Raw genomic sequence first — 26,147 nt, forward strand, 5'->3', positions numbered from 1 at the left:
TTGCCTCCAATGACATTGTGTATCTACATATTTCAAACACTGTTTGTCTGTTCTAAAATGAAATGGTTGTCAATGAACATGAGGCAGTTCCTACACTGCCTCAGTATATTAGCATCCACCAGGCCAGAAAGAGAGATGACAGGGGAGCTCCTATCCATTATACCAGATAATTAGTAGATGGGAAGGTGTAGGGGAGAGTCACTTAAAGGTCTAAGTGAGCGTGTTTAGCAGTGGGTCTATATTACAACATCAAACTAAAACAAGTTCGAACACTGTAATATTGAACCGTAAAGTCCGAAAGTGGAAAATAGTGAAGCCACAGCACATAGATGTTTTTCCCAAGGAAAAAAATCCGTGGGCCATTTTCGGGGCTTTGCTATTTCCTCCACTGTGGTGCAATCTCGGAGTTGGTATATTTAAGTAGGGGGGTGTGGGGCACAGCCCCCCATGTTGGGGGGGTGTGGGGCAAAGCCCCCCACTTCAGTTTAAGTTTAAGGTTAATTTTTTTTTTTTGTCACTGAACAGCAATTTTTTTTCCCTGGGAAAAGAATCACTGTTCTGTGCTTTTGGTTTTGTTGGATTTCGGACAGTAGGGTTCGATATTACAATGATCGAACATTTGTAAGTTCGACATTGTGATATAGACCCTTTAGCAGTATACTATAAGCTAACCTGCAGTGGTGCTGCCCTCTCTGCAAACTGGCAAACATCTTGCTTTCCTCTTCCTACCTAGATAACCTTTCTTTCACTGTAGGATCAAATAAAGAGGTAACATCAAAGTAAGCATTGGTGAAGAATGCTTTAAAGTTATCCACAAAAATCACATAAGTGGAGCCAGGAATGCTGGCAGATTGTAAGAGCAGTGCCTCCCACTCCAACTGCTCCACTGGCAGCATCTGTATGGAAAGGTTCATGATTATTCAACATCATTCCCAGGGTAACCACGAAAAATAGAAGTTTTCATATTCAGGGTAATTTTGGGTGTGATAGTGTAGGGGTAGTTTATGCATTGAGGCGCCCATGTGGTAAGTTTTATATTGGGGAAAGTAAAAAATCTTTTTTTAGAAGAGTAAAGGAACATGTTAACAATATAAAAAAAATGGAGGATGGAAAGTCCAGTTGCTATACATTTTAAAACTTATCATAGTAAAGGTGTACAGGGACTTGGGCTACAGTTTTAGAGCAAATTTTTAATGAGCCTTTTAATGAAATTAACATCAAAAGCAACTTGCTTTATAAAGAATGTATTTTTATTTTAAAGTTTGATACTCTGTCCCCTAAAGGGTTAAATTAAGTGTAATTGAAAATGGTTAATTTAATTGTTCAATTAATTGTTAATTATGTGGTTTGTTATATAAGGGATATTTTTTGATAAAGTTTTACATTCTGTAAAGGCTGTTGTAGCCAAGGCGCTAGAGAATTTAGAAAGAATTTTACTGTTTTTTTTTTTTTAAATAAAAGTTTATTTAGAATCCTGACCATTTTTTCGTAGTTGATGCAATACTTCTTTGCTTCATTGTGTTGGTTGGAGATGTTTGTATGTTAATGGCCAATGATTCCTGCTCTCAATTACCGTGAATATTTAGAGAGACTAACACGGACCTGACTCAGAGATCGATGGAAAATTATGTTGTCCAGTTGTGTGAACATTTAATAATGAGGAATGTCCTGGAAGTTAATAATGTAAATGTTTTGCCCAGGTTGTTGGGTAAGATGGATGAAGAGCAGAGGAAAACATTCTAATAATCCCTTTTCTACAGCTGGTCAACTTTCAGTGACTGCTATGACACCAGAAATCCAGGTATTGTTTGACAAACTTGAATGCTTAATTTGCAAAGAAACTTCAGTACATTTTAATGTGCAAAATTTGCAGTGGTACCTGGAATTGGAGATTACCCCAGGGATCTTAGAGGTGTGAAAAATCCATCTACTCCTTTTGATATAATGGATGAGGAGGATAAGAAATTCCAGACATGGTGGGTGGCTGCAACACATAGGTGCAGTCTGGAATGGGTTAGTATATTGATTGAAAGGAATGTGTTGCAAAGACAAAGAATCAAACAGGGCATTACATGTGCTTGTTCTGATGTTTTGCTCAAAATGAGCGATTCTTGTTTAGAGTAGTTCCTCGCTGATATGAATAAGAAATTATTCCTTTTTGAACAGAATATTATTGAAAGGAAAAAGAATAAGTTAAGGCGTGACGAGATTATGAATGAAGTCAGGCATTTACATTTACGTGTGGCATGAATCAGCGCAAACAACGTAATTGCGTTAGATTTAAACAACCAGGGATAAGCCACAATCAGTATGGCATTTTTTTTACCTTGGCTGAGAGTGTTGCTACTTACACGGAATGGAATACTAAGGAGGCTTCACATTATTCACCTCTGCCTCCAGCATGTATTCCTAAAAATTTCCAGAGTACTTTTTGTAGTTGAGGGGGATGAACAGATTGGATAGTCTCGAAACACTCACAAAATTATAATGAACATACTACAGGAAAATACAGAGAAGGACAACAATATTTCAATACTCTAAATGAGGTAAATAGAATTAATTTACCTGTACAAGTTGGGGACATTGATGTGTTTAACGACAATGCTGATTGCTGATTATATTGTTAATTTATCGGGAAATTACTTTACAGATGATGAAATGTCAATGATGAGTTATGTTTTGAAATTTGTGACAATGGTTTTACCAAGACTACATGACATAAAATGTGACATTTTTAGACTTGTTAGAAAATTACATTTGAGGGATTTTTTTGGGGGAGACAGTCATAATAAAAACTTGGTGGAACAGAAGTTAGATTTGGGTAGTGATATTGATAGTAGCAATGACAGTTTCTTTTCTTGTAGTTCAAATTGTGATATTAATGCTTATTGTCAGTTTGATACTGAGGGTATAGTAAATAAGAGCCATTTTATACCTCCGTTTAATAATGTTACAATACAGCATTTCTCTTCCTTACTGAATTATAGTGTTGAACGGGAATATCATAACTTTTATGAAAGCAAAGTTGATATGCACTATAATTTGAAAAAGAGTGAATGGCAGAGGTTACAGTGCTTGGTTAAATGGAGGGATTTGGTTTTTAATGCAGCGGACAAGGGTAATAAATTAGTTATTATGCACTATACCCAGTATTTAAAAATGTTTTACCAAGACTTGAATAATCATAATGTTTATTAGATGGTGGATGTGAATGAGTATAAAAAAGCAGTGGAAAATGATAAGGAATTATTAAATAAAGGTTGTAGACTAAATTATTTTTCTTATGATGATGTTGAATATAAATTTAGTAGTGATGGTTGCACTCTGGCTCATTTTTTTCTGTTTGCCCAAAATCCATAAGAATTTGTGGGATCCACTGGGTTGCTTGATTGTCTCAGCCTGCAATTATTTTACTCACAATTTATCATGTTTTATATAGGTATTTATTACCAGAGGTGCTTACATTTACTTCTTATATTCAGGCTGTGCTTGATTTTATAGAGAAAAATAAGAAATATAAATTGGACAAAAGATATGTATTTTATCGTTTTAGATGTAGTTAGTTTATATACTAACATTAGTCACAACTTTGGGATTGAAGCTTTGCATAATTTTTTTAGGGAATAGTCTCAAGGCATATTATGTTATCGAGCTAATTTATTTTTGTTTTAGTAATAATTTTTTTGAATTTAATGGGCAGCTTTATAAACAACTGCAAGGTACGGCCATAAGGGTGTCTTTTGCCCCCATATATGGCAATATATATATATATATATATATATATATATATATATATATATATATATATACATATATATATATATATATATATATATATATATATATATATATATATATATATATATATATATATATATATATATATATATAAATGGGTTCACCTTTATAATCTCGAAATACTGAAATATCGAATTTCAGTATTTCATGACTATAAAGTCGAATGTTCAAAATAGCGAAAGTGCATAACCGTGAATCAGGAAATATTGAATTCTCGGTTATGGTTTTATGGTATGTGACATGGAATGCATTGTATGGATAGTGTACGGGTTAGTGTGCGGATTTAGGTGGAATTTAAGTTATGCGACTATTTTGTAAGGGTTTTGGGTAGGTGTTTGAGTGTATGTGAGTGTGTTTGGAAGTTGTACGTGTGGGTTAGGGTAGGCAGGTAAAAGTGTGAGTGTTTAAATGTTGAAAGTGGTGGTGTTTGTATATATATGATATGTGTGTGCAAGGGACTGTAGAATGTCTAGTTTTGAGTTTACTGTCATTTTCTGTTTGGTGCAATCTCGGAGTTAGTATATATAAGTAGTGGGGATGTGGGGGGGGACAGCCCCCCACATGGGAGGTGCAGGGGGGCTTGCCCCCCTGCTTATTTGTAGTGTAGGTTTGTTAATTTGTGTTTTTGTATTTGTGTGTGTTTTGTTTGTTTTTTGTAGTGTGGGTAGGCTGGTGTATGTGTAGTGTGGCATATGGTGTGTTTAACTTTGCAATTTTAACTTTTGCGGTTTTGGGTTTTGGGTATTTTGCAGATTCGACTGTAGTCTTGACATACTGAAATTCGATGTGTCAGTATTTTGAGATTATAAAGTGAATCCACACACACACACACACACACACACACACACACACACACACACACACACACACACACACACACACATATATATATATATATTTTTTTTTTTGGAGGAGTGTCACATTTATACGAATAATTTTTTTAGGAAATACACATTCAAATATTATAGATTTATTGATGATTTGTTTTTTATTTTTGAAGGGGCTGAGACATGGTACCACAATTTGTACAGGATTTGAATGACAATAGGTTTAACTTGAAATTTGATGTGTTAAGTTGGGAGACAAAGTAATTTTTTTGGACACTGAGATGGAACGTATTGTGAACTTTAGTTTTAAAACTAAAGTACATAGGAAGTTTGAGAGTGGAAATCAGTTTTTACATGGGCATAGTTGTCATCACCCCCCCCCCACCATCACCACCACCACATTACAGGCTTTATCCTATGGGGAGTTTTTGAGATTGAGGAGACTAAGTAATGATGAAAAGAGAGTTTAATGAGGAACTAAGGAAAATAATTAAAATGTTTAGTGGAAGGGGTTATGAGGATACGATACTATTGGATACTGTGAATAAGTTAAGTAAAATTGGTAGGAAGAATGTTTTGAGGTATAATAGTGGACATTTCCCTGTAAAGGATAAGGTGGATAAGGAACCAATATTTTTTGCCACCAGGTATACTGTATTTTCAAAAGAGTTAATTAAATTGGTGAATTGTTATTGGAGTTTTTTTTTTGTAGATCATAAGGATTTTAGTAACATCTTAGAAAGTAAGACACATATTTTGTATAGATGTGGCAGACGTATTAGTGACATTTTAATCCATGGGAAATTTGTTGGACCTGCAGATAGTATGAGTAGGGAGGTGTTTTATAAAGGGACATTTCCACGTGGGAAATGTTCATGTTGTAGTTTTGTGGTTAGTAGTTTCCCAAAAATTAATGGTAGAAGTTTTCATGTTCAGGATAATTTTGGGTATAATAGTATAGGGGTAGGTTGTGCATTGAGTTGCCCATGTGGGAAGTTTTATATTGGGGAAAGTAAAATCTTTTTCTACAAGAGTAAAGGAACATGTTAGAAATATAAAAAAACGTAGGATGGAAAGTCCAGTTGCTATGCATTTTAAATCTTATCATAGTAGTTATGTAGAGGGACTTCAGGCAACAGTTTTAGAGCAAATTTTTAATGAGCCTTTTAATGAAATTAACATCAAAAGCAGACTGTTTTATAATGAATCTGTTTTTATTTTAAAGTTTGATACGTTGCCCCCTAAAGCATTAAATGTGGAGTGTAGTTGGAAATGGTTAATTTAATTGTTCAGTTAATTGTTAATTATATGGTTTGTTATATAAGGAATGCTTTTTGATAAAGTTTCAAACTCTGTAAAGGCTGTTGTAGCTGAGGAGTTAGAGAATTTAGAAAGCATTTTATTGTTTTTTTTTTTTTTTTAAATAAAAGTTTATTTAGAATCCTGACCATTTTTTGTTGTTACTGCAAAACTTCTTTGCTTCATTGTGGTTGCAAATCATTCCCAGGGTAGTTTGTAATTGTTTGTGAGAATCTTGTTGGGGTAGCTTCTTCAAAGTATCTAAAGCCTAATGACCTAAGTCTCTTTGGAAGTGATTCATGTGGGTTTAATAGTTTAATACCCTCAAGGAAAATGTACCTGAAGTGTAAGCTCACTTCCTCATTCTGTCTATCATCCTAGATTCTCCAAGAGCTTCTTCTTTGTAGCTGCTACAGCAGCCATGGGGTCCACAGGAAGGCCCTTCAACAAGAACTGCCTACTTTTAGAAGAGTGCAGTATTTTTCCAGGCTTTCAGGTTATGGCTTCTGTAGTGTCAGGTTTCTACCATGCCTTCCTTGCAACCAAATGCATAAGACTGTCAGCAGGAAGAGCCCCATAACAGGTAGAAGGAGCAGAACCATATGCCTCAAAGACAACTTCCTCATCCTGAGAGGACGGATCATTGGGCCAGGATCTCCCCTGTCTCATTTGTTCAAGGATCTCATCAAAGGAAGTTTTTTCAAGAGGTGATTGTGGGGAATCCTCCTCCAAGTCCATGTCTGAGGTGGGAGGCTCCATTTCGGAGTTCACATGTCTACTTTTACATATTCTGTTCCTGGGAATCTCCAGCTGTAGTTGACCTGAATCTCCTGAAGAGTCTGTTAGTACCACGTCCTTTTCTTTGAGGGGCATGTGATTTGCTCTGCTCCTGGGAGCCATGAAATGAAGGCTAAGAAACAGGTGGTGAGCATCTGAGGGTAAAGTTGTAAAGCTAGTCCTGCATCATGTCTTGAGAGAGAAGCTATTATCCTCTCCATGACTTTGAATGCTGAATCAGAATCCATTTTTTCCTGGATGTCTAACTCAGGGGCTGTGCTGTCTCTTGTTGAAGCAGTGGTAGCTGGGGCTGAAAATCATATCCTTGGTACTGAGGAGTCAGACAGGTCCAATCTGGCAACCAGAGCAGACAGCTCAAAGACTAAAGACTGTGACACTGAGAAAGGCCCGCAACAAGTTGGAGATGAAGATGGCACCAAAGACCTTGTGTTGTATGGCAGGAGCCAAGACTAACTCGATTCTGAAGGTCACAGGGTTGAATGTGTCAGATGTGAAAAAATCAGAACAGAAAAAGAAGGCATCTGAGCTGATGTCACAGGGTACAGGAGGCAGGTCTGCTCCAAAACCACCAGCACAGAGACACATACCAGGAAATGCTTATCTCCATCTGTGTCTTAAGAAAGGCCCTCATCATGGGCTCCCAATCTGTTTTGGATGTATTCTTGAAGGACTTACATCACCTTATAAAACTGATGAAAGAGGTCTCCAAGGAATAAATCTGGATAGCTCTGTTTTGAATGAGTGCCTGCTTGGAACCGGGGGGGGGGGGGTATTTGCTTCTAATAACAATGGTCTCTAAAGGAGACTTATTCAAGGTGGAAGAGGTAGAGGTGCCCATTTCTTGGGACTGATGATTTTTTTAATCTGGGGAGGAGTAGGAATCTTGTGTCTTACTTTTTCTCAAATCCTAATCTTTGTCTGTGGTCTTTTCTCTTTCTTTTTATCTTTCTCTTTTCACTTTTCTGAGTATCAGATGGCAAAAGGCCTTTGGTTATTAATTTGTTGTGAATTCCTGGCAAATCTCATAGTTAGTATTAAAGTGATCAGGTCCCAAGCAAATAATACCAGACTCACGTGGGTCCCGGGGTGGAATTTTATGCATATATTTAACATATTTTTTAAAACTTTTATCCATAGTAGTTTATGAAACAGTAACTAATAGTAAATATTGGAAGCTACAACAACCCAGTACCAACAGGAATGGTATCAAACCAGGAGAAGCACAGATGTTAACAACAACAATAATAATAACCTTTTTTTTTAACAAGGCAAGAGAAGAGAGATGCCAGGGAGACTTGAACATTGAGAGGATTTGAGGCTAAAAATTACTAAAGCGAGAATCTAAAGAAAAACAGATTGTACAAGGTGATACTCAACTGGAACAATATATGTAAGGTTTTTGTAAAGAAGGCCAAGTTAAATAATAAAGAAGGGAGCACTTAGCTGCATGGTGCTTGGATCGTTCTGTTTCCAATGGCAACAAACAAGGTCTGAGGCTAGGTGAGGTACATTATGGGGAGGCAAAGTTCAGCAGCTTCAGGCAGAGATCACTTGAAAATTATGAGATCAGATCCAATAGGTGGTTCTAGTCCAATCTGTTAGATTGAATAGATGGATTGATGGATGAAACAGGATTTGCAGTTGTTTTAAATGTAACATCAGCTTGAGAAGTGATGCCATATGACCTAATTTGTTTTTAAATCAAATGCCAACTTAAGTAGTGAAGCCCAGGTGTATTATGGATATGATATTTCCCTTTGGGGAGTTGCCTGCTCTTTTCATTTGCGTTCCTGGAGCCACATGCAGACAGCACCTACCTCTGCTCCAAAGCCATATTCTTGCCTTTCTCCGGTACAACTCCTTTGCTCATACTGTCTTTTGAGTTAACTCAGGAGGATTCCTGCATTGGATATTACTATCTCAAATATGACTTGATTGAGTTTTCTCTCTTTCACTTGATTTTATGCTTTGGACCAACACCCAGACTCAGCTTGCCAGTGTCACTAGTAGTAATAAGTTCAATAATTATAACCTACAACAGCTCTTGGGCACAAGTTTCTTCTTTTGTCTTTATTTGGTTAAAATTTGATACATGCATACATAGATGACAAATCCAGTATCACAAATGTACTTACTACTAATTAACATGCATCTCATAAAAAATAATTTTAATCACTACCAGATACTGCAGCTTTTAAAATCGCTGATTGAGATATTACAAAGTGAAGACTGTTAAGCCAGCCAAAGGGGACTTTTCTTTATCTAAAAATAAAAGAAGTGGAACTGTTTTGCACTTCTAGTTTTCATGTTTAATGGTACACATTAATCAGTCACACACAATTTAGCTATCATGAGTAATTTAGTAAATTAGTGGATGAAACTATGTAACTAGGATAGTTAATAAAACATAAATATAGAATGCATTTTAGGTAGTATGCATATGTGTATGTCTGTGTTGATAAATATTTTATATAGTCTAATAATGGGTTTATGTAAAAAGGATATTGGAAAAATTCTGGAGACACAAACACTGACTATGCGACAGCTGACAGGCAAGGTCTAGATCCTAATGTGCAGTACTGAAAAGAATAATGCCATTAAGTGAAATGACTGGGTGACACATACATGTAAAATATAATGCAGCTCAGTACTCATCATGTGTGTAAAGCAGTAACAAGATTGTGAGGAAAGATTCTCTCAGCTGAGCAAGGGACACCAAAAAGGCTTCAGCTCTTTACTAGCAAAGGCAGTGTGTGTGTGTGTGTGTGTGTGTGTGTGTGTGTGTGTGTGTGTGTGTGTGTGTGTGTGTTGGAAAAAGTCTACATCATATAGTGTGCATAACAGAAGGTTTAGCATTTTAGCAAAACATTCCAACAAATGCATTTCTTTTTCCTAAACAGATGTCTGAAAAAAAATATAAATGGAAATTATACAGTGACAGGTCGGCTACTTCCATACGTCTGATACTCTGTCTCATACATTTTAGGTACAGACATAATATAGGTGAGAGGTCCCTCATGAGGGATTGTCCAGGGTGTTTCAATGGGGCAAAATACATCTTGCTTCCTCTTAACATCTGCAGGCCACTGATAGCTTTCTTGTACCAGTGTCTTTAGCCCACGGTGAGGAACAGGTGGTAGTCTTGGAGGGACCCGAGGCATTTTTATTGTAGTAGGAAAAGAGTCCTGCATGGAGTGGGGATTTCTGCCAATCTGCTGAGCCTCTTTGGAGAATGGATTGTCTTTAAGTCCATGGCCCCAAGCTTTAGGGTAGTCTTCACTTTGCCAGTATGTCAGAATGTCCTTTTTGGGATATCCTTCAAGTTCTTCCCTGCCAATTCAAAAATGCAAATGTAAGTAAGGAATAAAGACAAAATTCCTTTGCCCATTTTATTCATTAGAACTGTTTAAACACTGATAACCTTAACTCATCAATCTTGCCTACTTTTATTAAAATGTATTACAAAACATCCATGGAAATCAGTGGGATCTGACAGGTGGTGGCCTGTATCCCTTAAGAGATAAAGTCAAAATTTACCAACAGCCAGTAAGCACCAGTATGTGTTACTTGTCCATAGGCAACCCTCATTTAAACAGGTAGTTTTCAAGCAAATGTCTGAAAGGGCTACTACAACTGAATGCAAATAAGTTGTCTCCCCCACCCCATTCCCCCCACCCAGTCAAGTGTGATTACAGTTTACTGCGCCATAACCAAACCTGCTTTAAACAGGTATATAAAGATCAAAAAACACAGAAACCACAGGCTTGTGGACAATGAAGTAACACAACCAGCAACAGATCCAGAAGAATTTATTGCACAAGGTATATAAGGATCATCTGCTTCTTTTATGCAATGATGCTGTGATAGTCTTTAAAAAAAATAGAATGGACAATGTAGTAATTACTTGATTTGTAGTCAAGATTTGCTTGACAGAAAGTACAGTTATGCAAGATGAACTTACCATAAAAGTAGATGATCAAAAGATCACTGCTGCAGTAGCCACAGCTACATGGGTTATGTCCTGCTAAGGATATAACAGCCAGCCACCTTCCAAAGCTTCAGGACACCTTCCTCACACCCAAACTGTTAAACAGCTTGAGCTGACCTGACTAAAAGACAAATTTGGGAAAGAAATTCTTCAAAGCTTTCATGCCAGCAGAGAGAAGAAGGTTTAGCACTGAAAGGTTAAGGCTAGGAATAACAAAAATAAAATGTCCACACCCTGGCATAAAATACACACCAAAAAAACAAGGCGGATGGAGGGAGGGAGTAGCTACTGCAGCAGAGATCATTTGAGCATCTATTGTTATGGTAATTTCAACTTGCACAACTGTAATATGTTCTTCATATTGATCACTGCTCCAGTAGCCTTAGCTATATGGGCCGATTACCATACCTAACTATATTTAGGAGGTGGAAGGAGAAGGGTCCTGGAACCCCTGGAGAATGGTCATAGCAAAGTATGATCTAGACTTACAGAAGGAATCCAGCTTATAGTGCTTTGCAAAAATATGTACTGAGGACCCTGTAGCCACTTCTAGAATACTTCTAGAATCTAACCCTTTCCAAAAAGCCATAGAAGAAGCCAAGGTCCTTGTTGAGCGGGTCTTGACCCTGCCCGGAGTATACTTGTTATGTGAGTATAACAAAAGGTAATAGACTTAAACAATTGTTTGAAAATAGTCTGTTTTGATACCAGTTGTCCCTTCTTCTTACCTTCACAAGAAATTTGGAATTGATACAATGATCTGAAAGATTTAGTTCTGTCAAGATAGTACCTAGGATGTCTTTGGACATCCGAGGTATGCAGTATCTTTTCTTCAATGTTTTTAGGTTCAGGAAAGAAAATGGTGAGATGGATAGTTTGACTTAAAGTAAACTCAGATACTACTTTATGCATAAAAGGAGGATTAGTTCACAAAGAAACTGTCCTTGTGGAAAATGAAGTCGAGCTGACTCACCACAATTTCTTGCAACTCAGATACCATTCTTGTAGAGGTTAGAGCAATTAATAAAACTATTTTCCAAGTTATTAAGAACCTTAAGTCAGCCACATTAGTTGGCTCAAATTTATTTTATTTATTTATTTATTTAGTTTACATTTGTTGACTGGGTTTGTCTGACTGAGCTTAGTAGCCCTTTTTCAGCAGAGGCCCGGGGAGAAAAGCTTCAACTAAATATACATGAGACATTTACATAATGATTTTACGAAATAAGCAGCAGTAACAAGAAAAAGAAATAAAAATACAATACAAAACATTTGAAAAGAATACAGTGTCAGATTACATACAGCTTACAAACAGAACAGTAGACTAAATTCATCAAAAAACTTTGAATTTTGTTATTATTATTTTGATTAGGGAGAGCTGGAAGAATTTATGGTTAAACGTTGCCTAAGGAGGACGAATACAGTGACAGGCCCATTGACTTTGTAGGTATTCTTTGATAGCAGTATTTTTGATAAAGACTGTATAAATTAAAATGCTTTCTCCAAAATGATACTGTGTGTGCAGTAAAAGAAAATATGGTTTGCTTTGCAGGAACAGTTATGTGACCTTTTATTAAGATTTCTTGTAAATGTTCAGCTTAGACATTAACAACATATAGCTGTGGGTTTACTGTAAATGGCATCCTGTTATAGAAAAAAGGAAGTTGACTTTCTTTGAACTTTCAGATGCAGAAATAAATGAAATAAAATACAGACACTTCAAGTGACGCAAAGATGACGTGGAGAGACTTTTTGTGAAGTCTTCAGATACAGTAAGGAAGAAAATAACCAAAGAAGGACATAAAATAATATTTGTCATTTCAAGAGAAACTGTCCAGTCTAGAAATAACCATGGACTTTGTCATGACTCAAACACAAACCAGAAGAACAAGTCACAAGGACATTAAAAATAACATTGGTTGACATTTTAAAGAGTGTATAAACTGGACAGTAATCTTCACTCTTCAGTAATGTTCTGAGAGGTCTAGCCAGTAGAATAATGGGAGATTAGAGTAGAGAGAGAGTGGGATAGTAAGAAGGTTGATAGAGGATGCTGTGAATAACCTGGAGCTGAGTGAGAAGGAGCTGATGTGGTTGTTCAAGCCATTTTAGCTGTTTCAGAGAGTGGCAGTGGTGGGACTTATAAGTTTGCTGGGTAGCGAATCTAGCTATCTTGTTATAGGTAGATTCAAGTTTGGTGAGGAGATTTGAATTAAGATTGATGACAATAATTATATATCCTCAGCCCTCTTTTTGGATCTTTCCAAGGCATTCGATATGGTTGATCGCCAACTTTTAATTCACACCCTGCAAACATTCTGTCTAGATACTGGAGCCCTCTAATGGTTTCAATCCTACCTGAATGGACGACAGCAGGCTGTCCTCTGGCAGAACAAACTCTCTAACCTTCTACCTAACAACCTCGGAGTACCACAAGGCTCTATACTAGGGCCCTTGCTGTTCTCCATTTTCATTAACGACCTTTATACTGTCATCCCAAAAGTCAGCTGTATCCAATATGCTGATGACTCTACTCTGATTTGCTCAGCCACATCTCCAGTAGAGTTATGGTCAGCTACCCAGACCACCTTTAATATAATAGAAAACTGGCTTTCTGAACATCGTCTGATCCTAAATCCCCAAAAAACTAAAATGCTGTTATTTTCACCAACACAATAATCTCCCCTGACCCATCTACAAAACTATTAGGTGTCATCATAGACAATAATCTCAAATTTGACCTACATGTTAACCAAACTATCAAAACCATCAATAAAAAACTAGGGTCACTTTACAGAATAAAAGCCTTCCTAACCCCTCGAGGTAAAATTGCCATAGCTCGCTCTCACCTTCTTTCAACCCTTCTGTATGCATCCCCTCTACTCTCGAATTTGAACAAGACTGTCCTTAACAAACTCTCAATTTGCTACAACCACATTGCCAGGTTTGCCACTGGGCTGCCTTTTAGGACACATCATTGCATCAATCTAAATCAGCTTGGTTGGCTTGAACTACCTAGCCTAATCCAGTATAACCAACTGATTATGGCCTATAAAATCCTCTATAATCCGGACAATACTCCTGCACTTAAAAATATTATCACCCCTTATAACAATCCTAGACCGCTTCGATCCTCTAACAAACTACTAATTCAGACTAGCAAAATTAATAACACAGCCGGTGATTCTCTCTTTGCAAACTCTGTAAGTAGATCCTGGAACTCACTTCCAGCTGATATTACCTTACTTTCCACCTTAGGTCAATTTAAAACTAGACTCAAACAACATTTGTCACTTAACTGGCTATGTCAATGTATCAAGCCTGGCTAACTCGAATGTGTAAAAATCTGTTAACCAGTTTACTGTGTAATTTAATTTAATCCTGACTTGTGCTCAGGACTAACTTTAACCTGTGGAACTTGTTTAACTTGCTTACTTATGTAATCTCTGTAAATAATCTGTTTGTAATATGTAATGCTGGTATTATGTAATGCTGTATCTGCTTACCCTTGGAGCTTTTCTCCCCGGGCCTCCGCTGAAAATGGACATGCATCCAGTCGGACTATCCCGGTCAACAAATGTAAAATAAATAAATAAATAAATAAATAAATAAACAATGATTATTCTTCCAGAATACTAGAACAAAGGAAAAATGTCTGGCCAATAATAAAACTGTTGAAACAAAACAACATTAAAGCACAGCTGGCCTTTCCAGCCAAGATAAAAATACATGTTACCAATGAGATGAGAACCTTTAATGACTTAGAAGAAGCTACTATATTCATCAGAAACAACATCATAGTTGCTATCCCAGAAGAAATGGAATGGATGGCCCCCTACTCTTAAAATAATAAAAGAAACAAATCATTGGACTGATGCTAGAAAGAAGAAGAAACATAAAATTGATTCCAAGACAGCTGTCCCAAAAAATAACTCTTACAACTACATCTCTCAAAGTATCAACTGATATGGTGTATCACTTGTCATCTGTTTTATTTAAAAAAGGAGGGTTTCTTAAACAACTGAGAAACAGTAATGATTTATTCAGAATGTTCAGAGTCCAATAATTCTTCGCAAACAGGGGTAAGTCAAGATGGGTTACTATTTACATTATATATAAGCCAAACAAAGCAACATATAATGCAAACACAGAAGTTTATATTCCCTTACTTGAACTCAATGAATACTTATCGTGTTCATTTTTCATTGATTTTTACTTATAATAATTTAAATAATTAATTAACTAATTCAACAAGGTACCATTCATCAGAGTTCAGACTCAAATGTAACAAATTAACATCATATATAATAGCAGTAACATTAGAGTGTTTTGAAAAAAAAATGCTGTCATGGAGACGAATGTCTTCTTCAGTTAAAGTATGATTTAGAAATGTCATGTATAGCCTGGTTAAATAATAGTCGCAAGCTCTTAGTACAAATGTCATTATTATTCTGTGTAAATATAGTTAATATCAATTATGGCAGGTAGCACAGCTACGAGTGCTGTTTGATCAATCCTGATATGGTGTGCATGGGTGCAGCTGTGTCTGGCTGCGAGTACAAATGTCATTATTATTCTGTCTAAACATAGTTAATATCAGTTATGGCAGGTATCATAGCCTTGAGTGATGTTTGCTCAATCCTGATATGGTATGCGTGGATGCAGCCATGTCTGGCAGCTAGTACAAAGGTCATTATTATTTTATCTAAACATAGTTAATATCAATTATGGCAGGTATCATAGCTTTGAGTGCTGTTTGATTAAGCCTGACATGGTGTGTGTGGATGCAGCTGTCTCTGGCAGCTGTTGTATGTTACCATTTTCATCTCTGGGAAGCTGTGGGTTGCGGCTTGTGATCAAGGTTTACTGATGCTTGTGCATTAGGAAGAGACATTTGTTGTTTTAACCTGGATCCAGGGGAAGGGGGTGGATTAAACTGTGGCATTAGTAATAGTTAAATATAATAACCGAATATGGACCCTAGCCAGTCCGTACTGGTTCCCAGGCATTGTAACAGGAACTGTTAAAAAACACTTGGATTTTATTTCTAATAATTATAAAGGCAACTTAATATTAGGAGGAGATTTTAACTGTATATTTGATATTTCTGAAACTACAAATAAAAGACTGCTGCGTACATCTGCTGTATCAAAAGCTTTAAACAAGTGGGTAAAATCATTTCTTCTTGTAGATACTTTCAAATTTAAAGAAAGTAAATCTTTGTTTTTTTCCCAGCAAGATTACAGATTTGGTATCCAAATTAAAATAGATAAAATATTTTCTGCCCATGACTTACACTCTAAAATCATTAATTTCTCAATCACTCCCTGCCCCTTTTCAGACCACAATTCATTGATACTAAAACTTCAAAATGGGTACAAACCATTAATCTTTAACTCCAGAATTCCAGCATATATAACTAAAATTAAAGAGTTCAAACCCTGGTTATTATCTGAATTACAGTTCTTCTTATATATTAATTAGACCACATAGATAAATAAAGTAATGAAATGGGACTCATTAAAAGCTTACATATATGGTAAAATCCTAACTTGGGATAAGAAGAAAATCAGAGAATGGGATTCTGAATTATTAGATCTACAATCCAAACTTTTGTCAGTAAAAGCTGAATAAAATCGAAATCATTTGGATATGAAAAAGAAAGTAGAAGTATTAAACAAATACAACAAAATTCTAACACATAAAACTAGTTCAGCTTTAGAAAAACTAAAAAAAATAATACCTTGGCCACTTCTGCCAAATATCTACATAATTTATTTACAAGAATCAAAATACAATTAAAGAGCTAATAACATTAAAAGTATCCATGAAAAGAAAGGGAAAAATGTTTCAGATATAGGTGACATTCTTGATGCCTATAGAAATCAATATATGGAACATTTACAAAAAGAAAATATACATTTAGATCAATTAAATCTAGATGAAAAATGTTCTAATATAAAAAAATACCAGAAAAATTAAAACTAGATCTGTAAGCATCCATATCCTACAACGAAATTACAGATACAATAAGAGAGAGTAAAAATAATAAAGCTCCAGGTATAGATGCCATAATTATGGAAATATATTAACTTTTTCCTTTAAAGATACTGTCCCTCTTCCATAAAACTCTATTAGAAATTCAGTCACAATCTTTAATACCACCCTCTTGCAGATATTCCTTAATCACACCAATCCTAAAGGAAAACAAATCCCCAAACCTCTGTACCTCATATAGATCTATATCAGTATTAAATAATAACTATAAGATATTTACGACAATATTAACAAACAGAATGAAAATAACACTATCCAAAACAATAAATAATGATCAAACTGGATTTATGTATCATAGATACATACAACTATATTAAAATGATAGTTTATCTTATAGATTATGTTAATAAAGAAAATAAACACTCATAATTGGCTTAGATATAGAGAAAGCCTTTGATTCCCTAAATTGGGACTATTTATTCAAAATCCTAATGATATTTGAATTTTCTGCATCCTTTGTTCATCTCCTAAAGAATACATATACAAATAATTTAGCATATGTCAAGTTAGGTCCTTTTAACTCTGAATCTATACATATAACTGGCTATTGAAATATTGGCAGATTCAATTCATAACAATATAAAAATCAAAGGAATAGATGTTTATGAACAATACAATTCTAAAGTAATGCTGTTTGCTTATGACCTATTACTAACATTATCTAATACAAAAGAGACATGAGAAGAATTAGATATATTAATTGACAAATTTCACATGACTTCAGGACTCCATTTCAATAAATCAAAATCAAAAATTTTATTTTTAAATAAAAAAAAAAAAGAACTGCAGACTAAGGGGGATCACATCATAGGGAAACAAGAATCTACCTTAAAATATCTAGAAATTGAGTTATGCAAGGATAATAATGAATTTGTCTCAAAAACTACAATAATATCATCAACACAATGAAAATCTCTGTGGAAAAATGGAAGAAAATAATATTAACATTTGAAGATAGACTACAGTTAATAAAAATGTTTTTACTGCCCAAGATCCTATATATAGCCTTGGCAATACAACTGTTACCAGAAAGGAATATACTTCAAGAAATAAATTCATGCCTAGTAAAATTGTTATTGTTTCACAAAAGAAACAGCATAGCTTTAATACATCATATCAGACCATGGAAACAGGGAGGATTAAACTTTCCTGATATAGAAACATATATAAAAGCATCAATATTTAAAACAATTTCAGACTGGATAAGTACAAATTACTCTGCAAATTGGAAAGAATTACTAACTATAATATCAATAAATGAATTTGATTTACAAAAAAAATTAAAATAACATAAAAACAATTTGCCATGACACATATTATGTATTAGTATGTAATATAACATAACTAAACCCACTAAAACTCGTATGATTAATTATGACATTGACTCATTTAGGAAACTTAATACAAATATACATTTAAAAATCTGGTTTGATCTTTTAATACTATTTATAGTCACAAAGAACTTTCCACATAAAATATATAGAGAAATTATTAATTCCTGGGAACAGAAAGGATTTGTTTGTTGGCTCCAATGTATCAAAAAACTAAAAGTTTTAGATATGCAAGTAATTAAAACAGCATAAAAAATTCCACAACAGGACTGGCTAACTTTACAGAGTATTCTGTCATATTCTCAAGATTTAAGTAGAATAATTAACAATTCTTCATTTAAAGAAATAGATAAATTTACGAAATACATATATGAAATCATATATAGTGACTTTGACATGGTATACAGTATTTCAAAATTTTGCAAAATATTGATAAACTATAAAACAACACCCAAAACCTCATATTGGAAATATATAACAAAAGGACACTTAATACAGTTAACTGAAGATATTAAAACAAATATCTTATTGTCGATAAAATATATATCCTTTACACAATACTGGAAAGTTTTTAATTGGAAATGCTTGCACAGAGCATTCTTAACACCAGACAGAATCAGTAAAATTAGTTCTTCCATAAAAGGAATATGTTGGAGATGTTAGCAAGTATACAATGCAGATTGGAACCACATTTTTTTTGACTGTGTTAAAATTAAGTCATTCTGGAATGGTATTAATAACTTTCTATAAGCTTTATTTAATGAATCCTTTTGTTTAACTAAAGCTCTTGTATTATTAAATGTGAACAAAGGTCCTCATTTGAATAGGTCAAACATGTATCTAGTATGGACTATACTTGCAATTTCAAGGAAGTGTATAACAAGAAGATGGAATACAAATGCAATACCAACTCTGGAAGACTTCTAAAGCCTACGGAAGACCACAGCATTATTGGAAATTAGAATTAAATAACTAAGAATTTATCCAAAGCCATTTATCAACAGTCCTTGGGGAAAAGTCTTATCGTTGATTGATACTATACAATAATTGATCAGACACTCTGATAATGGACTGGACATACTTATAAAGTAACTGTATACATTAAGATCTGTTATAGTGTCAGGCTAATGTAAATAGTGTATATAGATATTGAAGATGTTACGTATAAATACTATGGAATTCATTCAAATGTATTTGAAAAAGACAATAAAAGTGAGAAAAATGCACTGGTGATCATAGGAGATGTCAAGAACAAAAGTAAGTAAAAGTATTGATTGATTGGGAGTTGCTCATTTTTACATCCCACATTAGCTGTTTGGATGGGTACTGGCAATTACACAACCTTTTAAGAGACAAATCATCTGGCAGAAAGGGCATATTTGACTTATGCCAAGTATCTGCACCTATCAATACTGCTGCATCTGGCATTATGGCAGATACCAGTAGTAACCACCTACCTCCATTTGTTGTTTGGTATCAGAGAAAGACACAGCAAGCACATAATTATTCTTTCAATAGAGACCTCATGAGATTCAATGCCAGTACATTGAACCTTACCTTTTAATTTTGCAATTGAATATTTCAACTTTTTCTGTTATTCCCCAACAGTGTAGCCCCTACAAGACCATGAAGAGACAAACCCAGGTTCATACTTTTTGCCACTAGAGAGGTTATAACTCAAATCTCGTAGAAAAAAAATGTGACATCAGTATCACAATCACAGAACTGCCTCTATTTATCAATTTAGGAGATAGCAAATGTGACACCAATGTGACACCAAGGCTATGCCAGTAAATACTTAGAGTTAATATTTTACAGCCCATCAAAATACTAACAGAAACAATAAAACAAAATTCTGTTTTGGTGGTGTGGTACCTGTCACACTCTGGTGCATCAAAACAATCTAGTCCATTTCCTCTCCTAAGTTCTGTAGAAATAGTTGAACAAGTCAATGTCTATTTCAACTTCATCTTTATTAAGGTGCTTTTAGCAAAGCACTAATAACAAACATAGAAAATACAAAATATAAACACAGAATAAATTGAATAATCAAAATAAGCACTTAAATGCAATAGATGACGTTTAATGTAAATAGATCATACAATCACAGTAAAAATCACTCAAATCTGAGATTTATGTATGCAGAGCTTCTGTTAAATGAGTATGATAATGAAAACTGAAACAAAGGATGGTGAAAAGGCAATTGTCAAAGCATTAAAAAATCCCAGAACTAACTGGCTGCACTGACCTTGAAAGCCTGCTCCAAAAGTAAGTTATAATGGATCTGTAGAAGCACACAAAGGTAGTACAGTCCCTCAGCCAGTACAGAAGTTAGTTCCACAGGTGTGGGGCCTGATAAGCAAATAGTGGTATCCAAAAGTGTTGAGCCACATGTATGACAATCATCAACCCTAGGAAGACAGCATGCAAAGTCTGGGGCAGGCAGTTTAGCAGTATAAGCTTTCTCTGGTAGGTAGGATCCAAGTTGTGCATGGACAAATAAACCAAAATAAAGATTTTGAAGATAATATGAAAGCAGGCTCAGAGCCTGTGCAAACTCTGCAAAAGAATTGTAATATGATAATGATACAGTATACCGGTACATACTGGCAGCAGGGTTTATACTAGTTACAAGCCATCAATCCCAGTGTTGGAAAGCCCCAGGTATACATTATTACACAGGAAAAGACCAGTGTATGAACAACTACAGGATGTCAGCCGGAGGAATAAGGTGCATTATCCTGGAGATGTTTTATAGATGGAAATGGGAATTTCACAACAGATAACACTTGTTTTATGAATGTCAGCTATTTGCCCAAGACCACACCTAAGTTATGCTCCTTATTCTCAAATTAAAGCTTGTTGCCACTGTATAAAAATAAAAAGGTTGTAGTGCCACGGCTGCAGAATCCTTCAAGTGTGAACAGCCATGGCCTTGATTTTAGCCATTTCCAACTTCAAGTGATTAAGGATGAGTCATTGATGAATGACCTCTAGGTCATAAGAAAGAGAATGAACATTCTCCATATTTCCCTGGGGAAAGGAAAGGTATAGTTAGGTGTTATGACCATAGTAATGATATGTTAAACTCTCTTAATCTGATCTCCTAATAGAAGCATAGCCTCTGTGAAGAGTAAAGGGGTCATGCTCAAGTCTTGTGGTACTCAACAATGTAGTGGGAATGAATAAGGCCTGATGACACCCTTTGGGTATAATATGAACCATTACAAGATCATGGATCACAGTAAGATCAAAGCTGCATGATAAGGATGCCATGATCCACAGTCAAATGTCACAGATATATTCAGAAACACCAAAACAGAATAAAAACTTTTGTCTCTGGCCACAAGGGAAATTATTAAATGTTTGAATCTTATCACTATCTGTACTACAATGGCAGCAAAACCCAGAATGATAAGGATTCATAATACCACTGACTTTGTAATGAGATTCAACTTGTGCACAGATGAACTTCTCAGTTACCTTGTCTAAGAAAGGAAGGTTAGAGAGTGCGTGACAATTGCCAAATACATGTGGGTCCAAGGAAGTTTTCTTAAGCTCTCAGGGGGTTCACCGAGATTTGTGTGTGTGTGTGTGTGTGTGTGTGTGTACTTATGAGTTGTTTTGTTTTATAAACAAAAATTAATGTGAAGAATTATAACAAAGTTTTGAAAGTTATCTTCACTATGCTGAGCAAGTGCACAATGGTACTTTTCATGTGAGAAAAATTTTGGAAAGAAGAAGCAAGGACCAAAATGGGAATATCCCACAATCAAGCATATGTAGAAAATACAGGGTTGTCAGCATATTGTGTACTATAATTGCTACTATAGTATACACAAACTACTTCTCAGTAACTGATAATACTAAAACACACATTTACAGATGAACATCCATTTATGTATTTATAATGCATAGCCATGCACACAATGTACTTACAAGTGGTTGACAAAATGTCATGGATATTAAATATTAAGCTTTAATGACAAATGCCAAATTTGCTGATGCATCTGCATTTGAAAATCCTTATATTCTTGTAAAGAAAATCTTACTTTTTGTAAGGTCTGATGTCTTTGCTAGTAGTTGTCAGGTATATGTTGTTGAGACCCAAAACTGGTTTGTCCCAGATGTAGGATGGATGTGGCCTACCCAATGATTTGCCATCCATGCTGGCAGACAGGTTCTGAAAAACAGACAAGAATTAAATTTAAACGAGTGAACACAGCCTCTGTCCACTCTGATAAACAGCATCAGCAGAGTTAAACACTGCAAGATAACCTGGTAATCCCGTCTTTCACGGAAATTTGCATAAATCTGAATGAAAAACATCTGACTGAAACTGTAGAATAACAGGTGTGTTGTACCTTTAGGAAGCATTTCCAAGACCTGTGTGTGCATATAAATACCAAGCACATGTTAGCTTCACTGCCATTTTGAAGGTGCAGCCAGAATGTTAACATCCATGAGCATGACAGCTAGTTTGTTTATAAGTTAAATTTACTTAACCTCATTTATGATGTGTTTGCATACAACAAGGCTTTTTGAATACGAACCCACGATGCTTGCCTGTTTTATCCTGACCTGGCAAGTGACATGGTGTCAGAACTGGGATTGCAAAGACTATTCTTCAGAGCCACAAGGTGCAGAGGTAATGGTGAAGGCAAACCAAAAGAACTGAGAGCAAAAAAGGGCCAGAAACAAGTCAAAGGTAAAGAAAGACAACACACATGAATGACTTATTTATTAAAAGAGGTTAAACAGAGCATTACAAGGGCACAAAACATATTGTTAAGCAAACAAATAACACAGAAATGTTTATTAAGCAAATGAGAAGTAGAAAAAAGCTCATTAATCAGGCAAAATGTTTGAAATCGAATTATTTGATAAAACAAGCATTAGAAAAGTATGTAAAGGGTTGAGAATTGCCTCAGAATTGTAAAACAAGCATGTGTAAAGTAAGACAAGCATGTTTAGAGTTACAACGAGCACAAGAAAGTATAATGGGGTATGAAAAGAGATTAAATGAGCAAAACGAATATAGCAAAAGGGCATAAAGGGAATAAAAGGCATATTAAGAGATTCAGTGAGTGAAACGACTATAATAGAAAGGGCAGAAAAGGGCACATTGAGTATAAATAAAGCAAGGGTGACGGCATGTGTTTTGGCAAATTATTACTTTGCATTGACTGAAGACTTGAATACCATAACTAGAGCTGTTCAAAGTGTCTCAACATGAGTAAAAGTGCTTACAGTGTTTGCTTATCACTGTGCATTTATTCTGGAGAGTTTGTTGTGTTCAAAGTGCAACTATTTCATGAAGTGCGGTCAGGTGAAGCCATTTAGAAAAATTTCTTGTGCCAGGGTGCATCTGTTCACAGAGTGCCGCCATTACAGTGTCTCTTGCAATATACAGAGTTGTTTGGCAAAGTGCAGCCATTTTGGGGGAAATTCCAGTGTGCTGTGTACAGCTTATTTGCAAAGTGCAGTTATTTTGAGGTATTTCTCACTCTGAGCTTCTCCTGCCCAATACATTTGCAAAGTGCCATTACTTTGAAACAGTTAATTCACAAATTGCCATTACTTCGAAACAGTTTATTCACAAAGTGACATTACTTTGAAACAGTTTATTCCCAAAGTGCCATTACTCCTAAACAGTTCATTTGTAAAGTGCCATTACTTTGAGATAGTGTATTTACAAAGTACAGTTACTTCAAAGTGTTTCTTGCCCTCAGCTTCTATTGCTCAGTTTATTCGCACTGTGCACTTGTTGAAAATGTTTCTTAAAATGGCGATAAATTACTTTGGCAGTAAAATGTTGATAAATGGCTTTGGTACCATGGTGCTGCAGCGGTTAGCATTGTCGCCTCACAGCAAGAGGTTCTCTGGTTTGATCCTCGGCTGGGGTGCCTTCTGTGCGGAGTCTGCATGTCCTCCCTGTGGTCATGTGGGTTTCCTCCGGGTGCTCCAGTTTCCTCCCACATCCCAAAGACATGCTGTAGGTGGATTGGACATTCTGAATTGGCCCTAGGTGTGAATGCGTGTGTGTGTGTGTGTGTGCCTTCTGTGGAAGGTTGGGCATCGGGCTGGCAACTCGACACTGTAAAACTCCACTGCCAATCATGAGCGGACAGGTGATCCACTGTGGTGACTCCTAACTGGAAAAGCCAAAAGGAGAAGAAGAAGGAGAAGATTAAAGTGATTACAAGACAAAGGCTCATACAGTAAAATAATGATGATAAATTACTTTAACATTATTGTCTTTACAAGATAAACAGCTCGTATAGTAAAATAATTTCAAGGCAAGTAGCTTTACAGAAAATAGATTTCAAGGTCTTACAGTGCCCAGGAAACATATTTTGTGAAATTCAGTTATACAAAGGCTTGTTGTATTGTTACAAATACTGGCATAAATTTCAAGCACATGTATTTGTGTAGGTATAAGTGTGTGTGTGTGTGTGTGTTCATGCATATTTGCAAGAGTTTTCACTGAGATATGTCAATATGGCAAAGGGATTTCGCAAGCCACGATCACTTGTGTTTGATCAGAACACTGCAGAAAATTGGAGAATATCTGAGCAGGAATATGATATATTTATACAAGCAGCTTATTCTGATAAAGATGCACATACCAGGGCATTCATTTTGCTGAACCTAGCAGGGTCTGAAAGGGAGTGTTCATTTGTCTATGCACCAGCAGTGTATGAAGGTGAAGGAGAAACTCGTTGTGTTGTTGTTCAGGCTGAATTAAGGGAAGGCCCCGAATGTTTAAAGCGCAAATTGAGAGAAATGTGTAACACCCAGACTAATGTTACACTAGAGAGGCACTGGTTTTACAAGAGAGATCAAAAGCAAGGGGAAACTTTCACAGTTTATTTTATTGACCTGGGAAACAAAGCTAAAACGTGTGGGTTTGGTGATTTAAAGGAGAGATTAATAAAGGACAGACTTGTGTGTGGTATTAATAATGCTGCTGTGAGAAAGAATTTGCTTTGTGACAGTGATTTAATGCTAAGTAAAGCCATTGAAATTTGTCATATTCATGAAGTTATAGAAAGACACACAAATATGCTTTCTAGTGATAAGAGCATGGTTTCAGTTGGCTCCAGAGCTCATGTAGACAGCATGCAACATGTGACAGGCAAAAGCAGGCCTAAGCACATGGCAGCAGCAGCCCCTGTGGGACTTCCAGTTAAAACCTGTAGTCTTCTAGTATATTCCAAGAACAGTTCAGATACAGGAGCATGCTCAGTGCAGAACCAAGGGTACCTACAGTAGTGCAAAACAGACGTTGCTCAGTACAGCGTAAGAGTGAATCAGCAAAACCCAAATCAGGCTTTATTGTTAACTGTTGCAACTGTGGTGCTAACCATGAGTCCAGAAGAGAAAAGTGTATGGCATTTGGTCAGCAATGCCATAACTGTAAGAAATGGAAACATTTCCACAGATTTTGTAAATTGAATAAGCCTCACACAGTTACAAAGAAGGGTCACTCCAAAAAGCAAGTTAAATCAAACAGACCTGCAACAGTGTGTTTCTATGTAGATGGTGTATCAGTAATTGGTGAAAAGACTGATGCAGTAGATTTATTGACAAGAAATGATGTTTTTGTACTTTCCAGATCAATGGTAATTCCACCGAGCTTAAAGCAGACACTGGTTCAGACTGTAATGTCATGTCTGCAGATACTTTTGCAAGGGTCAGAGCTGATGAACAACTAAATGTGACTAGTTGTGCAAAACTTGTAGTAGCTTACGGAGGTGAAGAAATTCAAACTGAAGGCTCAGTAGTGCTTTCCTGTTACGTGGCTAAGAGCTCTTATAGCCTATTGTTCTATGTGGTTCAAAGACCTGTGCAGTCATTATTGGGTCTCAGAGACAGTGTGAAAATGAATCTGCTTTTTTTTACCAAAGAAGTTCATCATAAAAGCACATGTCCTTGTTCCAGCTTTACCAATACTATTTTTTCAGAGTATGCTGATGTTTTCGATGACAAGTTGGGCAAACTTCCTATATTCCATGAAATTAGACCTAGAAATCAGTCCAGTGGTCA

The 26,147-nt window shown here is 35.7% G+C and overlaps 1 protein-coding gene across 2 annotated transcripts in view; it reads right to left on the minus strand.

Annotated features, from left to right (window-relative positions):
* Window positions 1-8,766: 8,766 nt before the first annotated feature.
* Window positions 8,767-26,147, minus strand: part of LOC122811483 — a 1,134,152-nt gene continuing 1,116,771 nt past the window's right edge. For both annotated transcript variants that reach the window (XM_044083349.1, XM_044083348.1), the window contains exons 4-5: window positions 22,151-22,281; window positions 8,767-10,052 (exon numbers count right to left, since the gene is read on the minus strand). In XM_044083349.1, coding sequence (XP_043939284.1) covers window positions 9,650-10,052; window positions 22,151-22,281 — 534 coding nt within the window. In that variant the 3' untranslated portion in view covers window positions 8,767-9,649. The remainder of the gene's footprint in view (window positions 10,053-22,150; window positions 22,282-26,147) is intronic.

Source organism: Protopterus annectens, chromosome 9.part0 (assembly GCF_019279795.1).
Source record: "Protopterus annectens isolate FY-2018-M chromosome 9.part0, PAN1.0, whole genome shotgun sequence".
NCBI classification, from domain to species: domain Eukaryota; kingdom Metazoa; phylum Chordata; order Ceratodontiformes; family Protopteridae; genus Protopterus; species Protopterus annectens.